This window comes from Biomphalaria glabrata, chromosome 6 (genome assembly GCF_947242115.1).
Source record: "Biomphalaria glabrata chromosome 6, xgBioGlab47.1, whole genome shotgun sequence".
Taxonomy (NCBI): Eukaryota; Metazoa; Mollusca; class Gastropoda; family Planorbidae; genus Biomphalaria; species Biomphalaria glabrata.
The window spans coordinates 31,346,752-31,358,306 of record NC_074716.1 but is presented as its reverse complement, the minus strand read 5'-3'; the positions used below and the strand labels follow the sequence as shown (position 1 = coordinate 31,358,306).

Below are 11,555 nucleotides of genomic sequence, written 5' to 3'. Positions count from 1 at the left end.
TTATTACTAAAGTCTGCTATATTTATTTCATATCTAGTTGAATTTGTTTATATTGTAATAAAAGTATATATAATATTTCTCACATAGAAGTTTGCAACTTAACGATCGTTCACAACGGGGGTAGGGAGGGGTTTAACATTAAAACAAGAGTGAAGAATATTTATGGCGAGGGACTTTAGGGTAAGTGTCGACCCTAACTAATGAGATTGTTTACGGACAGCGATGTAGAGGTAGAATCACCCGGGCACCTTGTTGACTTGACACACTGTCCGTTAGTTCCCAGGTTTGAAGTAGCTGAAATTAGTTGTGGACACGAGGAAATCGGTAGAGCACAATTTTTGTTTTATTCAAAGCTATACGATTATTCTTTTCCTATATAAAGCATCTGGGCATTTCATAAAATGCACTTTAAACTACTTACTAATACTCACCTAATAGTCATGTTTACGATAATTTTAGAATCATTGCAAGAGTCTGTACTACTTTACACAAACTATGTCTCCATTTCTAGGTTAATGCGTAATATTTAAATATAAAAGACTAGAATGTCCAGTAAGTGAAATTTTTTACAACTGAACTTTGAAGTAAACAGCATTAAAAAGTTTGTAAGTTTATTTCTTTTTTTTTTTAATATGACTTTTTTTTTCTAATTAAAATAGTCTGGGGTACAAAGACTTTGTGAGACTTCAGAACAACTCTAATGTTTTGGAAATTCACAATATTTTTCTACGAATAATGTACAACTTGTTGCTTTGACTAACAACAGAAGACGATTGTAAGATAGGATTTTAAAAAACACTTTGAGTTTGACGGACAGCATAAAAACAATAGTAGCTTTCCCCAAATTAATATAAATACAAATATATTGGTCTAATTAAAGACATTTTATTATATAATTGTATTATCTGATAGAAGAAGAGGCCTAGATCTACTTCAGGGGTTAACTAGGTAGCCTAGATCGAGTTCTAATTTTTAGTTAATAGCAACAGAAGTTTGTTATGTTTATAGTTTGACAATTTTTTCGTTAATAACGTAGGTTACTGTAGGCCTTTACACACGGACTGTTGATATATTTAATTTATAACAGAATATTTCGTATTGCACTTTGTTTATTTTCTCCTTGGAATAACTAATCGCTTCTGTAGCAAGACAGTCACTGCAAGAGCAACAACTGATGAGCCCAAGAAGAGAGTACGAGAGACCCTCTCATCTTCCCTCTCTGTACTACATCGGGCCTGATCGGGCTAGCCATGGAATCGGCCCTTGAGGAACTATGTGAATTGTGACTAGGCTGCTTGGGCTCTCCTTCACCCACGGCCACTGCAATAAAATAGATACACAAATGTGACTTGAGTTTCTGTTTGTGTTGTTTTTATCACTTTCAAATCTTCTGTTCAGGAAGACAATGGAGACACAACATTTGTCAATGGAATGTGAAAATTTTGTTTTGAGTTTCCAAAAACCTGGCATGGGTTACGACACTTGTGTTCAAGGTAATGTCAGAATACTATGAAAAATATAGCCACATGCTTAATCTAGTTATCTCTCAGCTAGGTATAAAAAATTATAAAAATAATTTGGTTCAATTTTTGTTCAACAATGCATTTGAAAAAAAAACAACAAAAAACTTTAGATTAATTACTCCTGTAATGTATTTCCCCTTCCTAACTTCACCATGTACTGCCTCAAAACAGCCAGCTTCAAGTTGTAATAAAGATATTATCTATGTGCCAGCTCGTTGTAGAATGTTATTTGAGCACAAAAGATGTATTGAACATTTTCATATCTGGTGGCTAAGTATTTGGTGCTTCCAGTGTACAGAAGAATAGAAATTGTTGATGACCTATGTAGGCCTACTTTAGAAGACCCACACGATCAATTGTGTAGGCTACGCCCATGGTTAGCCCTGTGTCAAATCCAATGTCTTAATTCTTTCGCATGTAACACGAACCAATGGGTTGTATTATCTGGACACTCTCAGATTTGAATACACAGCGTCCTAGACATTGCTAAGAATCGAACATTTCTCGTTACAATAACTAAATTTGAGATCTTTAGCTATGACAGAAAAATGAAATCTAAAATAGTTTCGGCATCATCATTTATACGTTCAGGAAACAAAAAAGTCGAAAGGTTATAAATGTATTTCGCAATCGATTTTCGATTTATATTTCACTGTCGTTAAAAATCAATCATTTTAATTTAATGACTCGTTTAAAGACTTTATGACTCTTTTTAAAGCTATAAAGTCTATCGAAGATGTTCATACATGGAGGCTAATCCATAAATAGCAAGCTTTCTGAGGTATCCGGTGTACAGAACAAAGGAAGTGTACATGAGCTATGTTTTTTTTTATAGGTTATATATTTTTTTTTCGTGTACTTCAGAATCAAATTTTCTTAGCGCTTTAGTTTCGTACCTTTTAGTTACTAGTTGGCAGCATTGAAGCTCATTGTGGCTTCCTTGACTAGGTTTAGTTGATTGTTCAACTCTTCAATAGCACCATTCAAATGTTGATTAAATCCTTGCGCGGTTTCAGCGAATGATGTGAACGTTCATCGTCTGGACTAGATGAAGACATCATAATAATAATAAAAAGGCTTGTCTTCGAGTCCGAAGATTATCGAGGATTGCAGTATTTCCCGTGGATACGCAGCCTCAGCTGTGACCTACATATTTTGCCACCTCCAGAGCAAGCATAACCATTGTCCCCCGGTGGTCGATTGACATTTTCTTTTCACCGTCTGCGGCTGTCCTCGGCAGCGGATTTTCTTTTGGTCTGAAATGTCTATGTCGCGGCCTTTTTGAGTGACCTTCAGCTGTCTCGTTCCGAGGCCGCATGCAGCCAGGTGCTCTCTTCTATGTCAGCTAATCATAATCAATGTTCTATTCCATAGTTAATATAGGCCTACTATTCCATAATTAATATCAATATTTATTAATGTACTACTTTAAATAAAAATGTATCTTTCAAAATCTTTGTGTGCAATCTATCTTGCACTAGATCGATCATGGAAATATTGGGAAAAACTAAACTCCCTATATAAAGAGCTAGCTTAGTGGCGTAACGAGGGGAGTGTGACTGGGTCAGCCACCCTGAGCTACGGAGCGTAGGAGGCGTAAAGATGGCTATCAAAACACTACATAAAATATACATTTTTGTTGCTACGTTCGTTTATTTTTTTACATTAAATTAAAGTATTCTACTGCTTACTGGTGAATGTTTTTGTGTAAATATGAATTACGTACACTGTTGAGAGATCGGGAATGAAAGGGGGGGGGGCGCGTTGACAGGCCTTGCTAACCAGAACGCCTGACACTCTAGGGTCTAGGCAGAGGCAGCCTTCCCATGTGCACGGGCCTTGGGCGATTGTCATAACAGGGCCACGAATATTTGTAGGATGGGTTCTTTTTATAACGGAGCTCCCTTAAGGCGCACAACCTAAGACAGCTTCTGCCCTAGATACGCCACTGGTCTAGCTAATTGTGAAATCTACGTGATAATATTATAGTTTTGCAAATAGTCTACACAAATCATTACGCTGTTGACCTTGCGAACATCATTATCTTATCTTGTACACTTTGGTCTCGTAATGTTTTACTTGATAAAACGATAAACACTATTTTCTTTAATTTTGTTTGCGTTCGTTTTCTTATTGAATTCTCACAGACATTAAAATGTCAAGGTCACTTTGACAAGGTCACCTTTGTAATGGTTACTTGTCATTAGTTGGGGAACGTTAAGACGGTTAGTCGTTTTGCTGGTCACATGACACCCTCGTCAACAGATGACCATAGAAACAGATGACCTTTACGTTGCAAGGCCTGAAAGGGGATACTTTACTTTTTTTTAAATTTATGTGGAAACAAATATATTTTAGGGATGCCAATACACTGATAGCTCCTGAGCAGCTCCTGACAAGTTTTTCTTGGGAATAGGATTTTCATCTCGTTCTGTCATGTAATTCATTGGAGCTGTTCCTACTTCAGCACAGGCCTACTCTTTGTAGACAGTTGGATTTACAAGATCTGGTGGACATCCTTTGAGAGACAAGTCAGGTAGAAAAGAAGAGAAAGCGATATAGACGGAACTCTTTGATCAGCCAACTACACTCAATGACTTTGGGCTACCAGCGTTGCTCAAATCTGAAAAAAAAAGGTTTTACCTTTAAAAATATAGAGCTAATCAACACTTGAAAGCTAATCAACACTTGAAAGCTAATCAACACTTGAAAGCTAATCAACACTTGAAAGCTAATCAACACTTGAAAGCTAATCAACACTTGAAAGCTAATCAACACTTGAAAGACTAGTGTAGAAGATCCACCAAAAGGCAATGTTCACGCCAACGCGTGTGTTCTGTTCAATAAAATGACGTTACCTCACCATTTGTCCTGAACAAAAAAATTGTTTTATTTTGCATTAAACAATTTGTATGAAAATGTATTATAGAAATTATGAGTATTGTTTTCTACTTTTGTTTTAACTGGTATGAGATTGAGCCAATCTTTCATTTTTAATGTTTCTAAATATTTTTTTTTTAAATACTCTATCTCGTTATTTCATCTTGATGACGTTCTGTTTGAGGTTTTACTTCTTTGACTCTAACACAAATCTTTTGACACAATTTAGCTTACGACAATGACCAGTCAGTTCAACTCTATGCCCAGTCTGCGGAGACGTTGGCATACAGAGGTCCTCAATACTGTGCTGACATGTTGGCTGGTTTGATCAAATACAAAGAGGATGCTTTGATATTAGACGTGGCTGCAGGAACAGGTAGATCCAAACTAAACCATTAGATCTAAACTGAACAGGCCGATCGAAACCTAACAGGTAGATCCAACAACTAGGTAAACCCAATTAAACAGGTAGATTCAACCAAACAGGTAGATCCAATCAGGTAGACCAAATAATCAGGTAGACCTAATCAAACAGGTGGACCTAATTAAACAGATAGATCAAAACTTTTGTATGAAGATTAACAGTTTTAGTTTGTCATGAGTTACTGAAAGTCTTTTCCTTTGAAAAAAAAAAGGGTCAAACTAGTTAGTCTTGTAAGTATCAGAGATTCATTGTGATATAAAGATCATAAAGACCTACAACGATCCTCCTGCAGGACGTTAGTGACTGACGATAAACAGGATTCAAATTAACGGTAATCCTAAGGGCTGTCCAAAGAGTTTTAGATTTAGACGACGTTGCAATAACAAGCCATGGCCTGTTACAATCATATTTTATTGTCTTGTGATTGAGCTTTTATTAATTTAGCATATATTTGTATCTATCATGCCACTTACCTAAACGTGTAATGTCCCGACATCTGTGCACAGGTCTAGTTGGAGCTGAGCTAAGAAAAAGAGGTTTCAGCCAGATCCACGCTCACGATGGTGCCTCAAACATGCTAGAGACCTGTAAACGAAAGGGCTTCTACTCACATCTCATACATTGTTTGATAGGAGAAGGAAAACAACTTCCAGCCTCTAACAGTAGGTTCAAACTATATAGCACTAGGTACTGGCTCATGGCTCTGTTGGCCGAGGAGGCAGTGCTCTGTTGGCCGTGGAGGCAGGGCTCTGTTGGCCGAGGAGGCAGGGCTCTGTTGGCCGAAGGAGGCAGGGCTCTGTTGGCCGAGGAGACAGGGCTCTGTAATGCAAATAATGCTGACGTGGTTCCACTTTAAATCTTGCGAACTATTTCGTTAGAAGCCATCATGGGTCAATGCAACTGGAAAACTGCGAGACATTGTGGTGGAAGTTCTTTGCAAGTGTTGTATTTGCTTACAACGCAATTGTTTTCAAAGGAAGAAACTCTTATTTACTGTAACAATGTAGATGGTCGTGAGACTATTATTAAAAAAAGAAATATACATTTTCATTTCCAATCCACAATAGATCGTTATTATCCTGGAGCTATGGACTTTTTATAATGTTGTCAACGTGTTCATTGTCTTCAGATACTTATGACGCGATCACAATGAGCGGTGGTACCTGTGAGAATCACATCCCTCCGTCCTGTCAGGAAGAATTTGTTAGAGTTATCAAGCCTGGAGGGTGAGTATTCATTTATCATCATATCTTCAGATAGACAGGTAAACGCTTTTGATAAGCTTCAGTGAAATGGATTTACACATCTCCTGATTCTGTTTGTTTGAGATGTGTTCTGTCTAAACGTTTCATCAAAGTAATCAGTGAGATGGAAATATCGCGGACTTCTTGAAACTTGTCTTCTATCACGTTATATGACAAGGATTATTTGACACTTATTACGGTGTACCATCTAGAGGTTAAGGGTCACCAACTACATATCTCCAGTGAACCCAATTATTTCCATCTCGGATGATTAAGCTGATTCAAAATCCTTTTGTGTGCTACTCATGACTCTCATTCCACGGAGTTTCAAGTGCACGGTCTGCGAGATTGCTTCGTGGTAGTATGTGTATGTGTTAGTATGTGGTAGTAAGCCTGTAAAGTTTTCTAAGCCCAGTCCCAATGATTCTCTCTGATGTTCGGGTCTTTTGAGTTTTGATAAGTCTTTAAATGGATTTTCGCTGTATGATTTAGAAACGAGCCCTTGAATTTTTTTAAGCTGTAAAACTCTTAGCTGAAATCCTGATCTAGTTTTTTTAAAGTCGCTACGTCTATAGAAACTAGTTAACTGAGCTTCTTTAATTCAAAGTAATTTATCCCTCTCAGCCCTAAGTCCGTGAAGTGGGCGACTGCTGTCAATCAAAACAAGAACGGAGCGGTACAAAAACTCGTTCGTACCTCACTCGGTCAGACTCTATCACCGCCACTCATTGATCAGGGAACATGAAATGCACCAAGATACCTGTGTGTAGTCGCTGAATGAACTCTTCATGTTGTCTGTTGTATTTATGTGTATGTTTCTGTTGTGTTGTCTTTATATGAGAAACGAGTCCTTGTAATCACAACAAATTTCCGTAAGGATCAATAAAGCAGTCTTAGTCTTAGTCTTAGTCTTAGTTTCTTTTGTCTATTGTCAGAGCTCCTGAACATTTAAAGGGAGAAAAACATAATATGCATTAGCTAGGAGAATGTCAGTTATTTAGATTTGTGTGAGTCGATCTGAACACAAGGTGACTTGCCAAATACTTGCATGGACTTATTGGATTATTTCCATGTCACAGATCAGGCCAACGGTGTGTAAGATATTTGTATTGCCACGTCCTCAATTTAGTTGTGATCAAATCACATTCACCTAGACTATACTTCTTTTGTTTCAGATACTTTGTCAATGCATACCGCTCGACTATGGTCAACATTGAATATGGTCAGAGGTGGGAGGCCGAAGCACGCAGGCTCGAAATGGACAACAAGTGGACATTCTACGGACGATTGTTTTTCAAGAAATATAATTTGTTTTCAGATGGCTTTGTGGATATTTATAGGGTTAACTGACAGCGATTAGGGTTTACAAATTTTGTTGAATACATTTGTATGAACATGACGAATGAAAATATTTATTGGGAAAGGTAAATGCGTTTTAGATTTTTGTAAAAAAGAAGGCATTCGACGCTCTCAATAGATCGAATTTAAGTAAAGTTCCCCTTTCAGACCTTGCGGTCTATTGGACAGATGATGTTGGTAATATTTGTTTCTTTGGACAGAAAATTATTGTACGCATGTCAAATATCAAATTTAGGATTGGATTTATTATTTTCATTCTACTTCTACTTTTTTTTTTGACTTGTTGAACTAAAAACTCTAATATCACTAGTTTCAAGACTTGAAAGGATTAATCAGTGACTGCTCTATTCTAAACAAGAAAGTAATAGTCTCTAATACTTGAGAAGTCAACTAACATACTCTACAAATATCTTTTTCTTTTTTTTTCTTTTTGTTTGCCTATTATCTCCCTTGTTTAGTATCAAACCCACACACATAACTGGACCAGTCTTGTCATTCAGGATGTTATTTCTCTCGCCATTGGTGTACCTGAATATAATTAATGTATCATTATCTAATTGCAACAAAAAAAAAAAAAAACCAATTAAAACCAATAGCCTACAGACGCCCTACTAAACTACCTGATCAGACTATATCTCTGTGAGTGAAATATATCTATCAATAAACCAAAGTCCTTTAAATAAATGTTTAACACACCAACATTCTCTGCATTGTGAAGATACAACAAATACACATTTAGCTTGCGAATGTACTGAAAAGTTTACAAACTAGAGAATGGTACATTTACAAAGAAACGCATTATTAGTTTAGTTTATAAAAAAAATTATCATTATTTCAAGAATTGAAAAACAAAGAATCAAGAGATTAAAGACAGCTTCAATTACAAGTGTAAAAAATACAGTAATTACATTTAAAAACTTAAAACTCTATGTTACAAAATCAAACAAGGATTGTATTTTTGAAATAAATGACAGATAAATCTCTTACTTGAGTCTCTGTGTACAAAGAAGTAAGTTAAATAAAGATTTGAATGTTTTACAAATACATAGAGAGAACTATGATATTCCGCGATCCTACACCTGATACCACGATATAGACATGCTTCCCTCCACCCCCCCCCCCCCAGTACTTATATTACAGTTCCTCGAAACGTGCAGGGAAATTAATTCTTCAGTATTCACAAATATGGTTAAATATGTCAGGTTTTGTCCCCTTAAATAATTGTATACATTGTTTCTCCCACACACATTCTCGGATCAATTTGAAACTTTAAGCAATTATTTAATGTACCTACTAAACACGAATCAATTTTAAAAAAATTAACCGATTAGTCAATTAATTATTGGTAATTCATTGTTTCGTTTGCTATCGAAAAAAGGGAAATAACTTCTACATTCGCTGAGGTTGTCAATTGTAGTCAAACTGAATTTCCATTTGATTGGAACAATAAAATTATTTTATCTTATCTTATATATTTGTAATTGGGGAGTCTAGATACGTTTTTTTTTTGTTTTATGTAAGAGAGGATTCTTTATATTTTGCTTGTTTAAAGTAAATAAAACATTTTTTTGTGTGAACAAAAAATTGCGTTTATTTTTTTTATTTTAATTTTAATCTTCCATTTTGTTTTTGGACAATATTAAAACCAACACCAGAATATCAGTAACAAAACAATAATAACTCAACAAACCTAAATCCCAAATATAATGAACACAAATACTTATAGTTCTTCAAAAAATATATAATAAATCTGAACACAAAGACACACACACAAAACATAGATATGCATCATTATTTTTAAAGACTTGTCCACCTGATGTCTACTACATCTCAGAGATTCCAAGAATGTCCAGCCGGTAGGTGTCAGACTCGTTGGGCCAGTTGACAGCAGTGTTTGAGGGTTCTCATCCATCTACCAATTAGTTTTAATTCCAACATTATTATTGCTGAATTCACTACAAAAAGAAATTAAGCTAATGGGAATGTTGTGTCTCCTGCAGTCTGACAATATTAGAAATTTCAAGCTTTAAATTAGTCAAAGCAAGTCGAAGGTCTCCTCTAGTCGCTACATCCAGTCTATTTCTTTGCTTAGTCATTAAATTTGTTACGCAACACTTTGTCAATGTTTTTTCTTTAAAAAAAGGTTAAATTATTTGAATTTTAGCTTTAATAAGTTTTTTTAAAATTAACATTTACATATCAATATACTAACATATGTAGATAAAATAAACTTGAGGGATTATGGGCGCGACATGACCTAAATTGTGCCGATGTGTCAAAAACCCAAAATAATAAATAACCAAATTAGGTTCGGTTTCTTCCCATTGAAAGGCTTGCCTTGTATCGGATATTGGACATCCTGTTGGGTTTGATCCAACGCCGTCATCGGTGTTTGGCCGCCCTCGCTGCATGTAAACTCATCTTTATGTGTAAAGTTTGCCCTTTCTGTACATATTGATAAAATGAAAACATATATAATGTGGCTTAAATATTAAGCGCCAATAAGGCAGGACCAAAATAGTCTGATTTCTGTGTTTACATTTTATGAAATGGACAGTGTCGGCACGTTCTGAAGAATCACTGCAGAATGTAATATAACCAGAAGATTTTTTGTCTTGTTCTTGGGCTGCCTCCTCCCTGGCAAACGTCAAGGACAGGAAGAAGTTCCGTCTTTTCAAAGCATCTTCAAAATGAATGTCGAGAGAGACGAAACTCTTTCTAGAAATTTGTAAGCAAATTAAATAAAAAATAAAAATTATGCGGAATGTTCGTCAAAGGTCAAGTGCCAAAGTTCACGCAATGGAAGTTAATTTTGATCACCTCTTGTTAAACTTGCACAACAAAAGTATTAGCTATAATTAAGAAACCGAAAATAAAGAAAGAAAACGTGTGTGTGTATGTGTGTGCGTGCGTGTGTGTTTCTGTGTAGTGAAAACATCGAGACGATATTCAGCAATAGCAAATTAATTTCTAGATGCATTGGCTGAAGACCTTGAAATAAAGGAAAATCATTGTGAACCAAAGCAAGGTAACTGACTAAACTTTTGTAAGCAGACGCATTGACCTTTATGTCCATCATTATCACAATGGTGCTTATATATATATATATATATATATATATATATATATATATACAAAAATACAAAAGTAATTAAAACAAATATATAAAACTCCAGTTTTTTAAAAGAAAAACATTTCAAAAAATTTATATTTTTTAAAAAGACAATACCTCTATTCCTCCATTATTAGACTCCAAATATAATAAAATAATTTAAACAAACTAATGTTTAAAGGTTTTGGTTCAATTCGGGTATCGAACACGAAACTCAATCATTTTGTGATTTGTTATTGGTTACTTCATTAAATGGACATCTAGATCTAACCCTAAACCATTAGGTTCTGACTTACAACTCTTAAGACATAATCTAGTTCTATTTCTATTTCTAGAATCTAGATGTAATCATTATTAAATTACGTAAAAATATAAGCAACTTAAAGCAACGCTTATAAACTTCAATAAAATTGAAGCAACTTTAAATGTACTCAGTTATACGATAAAGCGCTGACTACGCCATGTTGGCTCTAGACCTAGATATAGTCTCCAGCCAAATTTACATTATTTTTTTTTACTTTCAAAAATTTACCGTTCAAACTAGAACTAATGCAAAAAGTTGTGTCTTTCTGAAACCAACCAGTCAACACAGTCTCTCCTATAATGTTTGTACTTCAAAACAAAAAAAAAGATATAGACCAGTTCTAGAATCTTCTAAGCTCTTGATTGTTGGAGATAAAGATAGTTTTGTAGACCTTGAAGGTCAAGGTGACGCTAGGCTTGTAATGCACACATGATTTACTTCCTTAGTAGCCAAACTTTCAGAGTATTGACTTGTAATTACATTGATACAGCGCCAGTCATTTTGTATGTAACAGAAATGGTTCTGAGGACACATGCTGAATCTTCCCCTTCCTCTCACACACACACACACGTTTTTCTTTCTTCTTTTCTTATTCAGGGCCAGTTTTAAGGGAGGGTATGCGGGGCTGCAATCCAGAGATTCTACAGGGGCCCCCACAAAACTAACTAATCAGAAACTTTAACGTTTTTTTAATCGAAAGCAAAAAATT

General features: G+C 35.4%; 1 protein-coding gene across 3 annotated transcripts; it reads left to right on the top strand.

Moving 5' to 3' along the window:
* The first annotated feature begins 504 nt into the window (after positions 1-504).
* LOC106059496 (methyltransferase-like protein 27) lies at positions 505-8,710 on the top strand. Of its 3 annotated transcripts, none has more exons than XM_056032883.1 (6): positions 505-605; positions 1,399-1,493; positions 4,633-4,779; positions 5,334-5,489; positions 5,957-6,053; positions 7,247-8,710. In XM_056032883.1, the coding sequence occupies exons 2-6, from the start codon at positions 1,406-1,408 to the stop codon at positions 7,419-7,421; spliced, it is 663 nt and encodes a 220-aa protein (XP_055888858.1). In that variant the 5' UTR covers positions 505-605; positions 1,399-1,405; the 3' UTR covers positions 7,422-8,710. The 3 variants fall into 3 exon arrangements, with proteins under 3 accessions (XP_055888858.1, XP_013072576.2, XP_055888859.1); XM_013217122.2 differs by having other exon boundaries at positions 560-601; XM_056032884.1 differs by lacking the exon at positions 505-605 and adding an exon at positions 685-775.
* Positions 8,711-11,555: the final 2,845 nt, after the last annotated feature.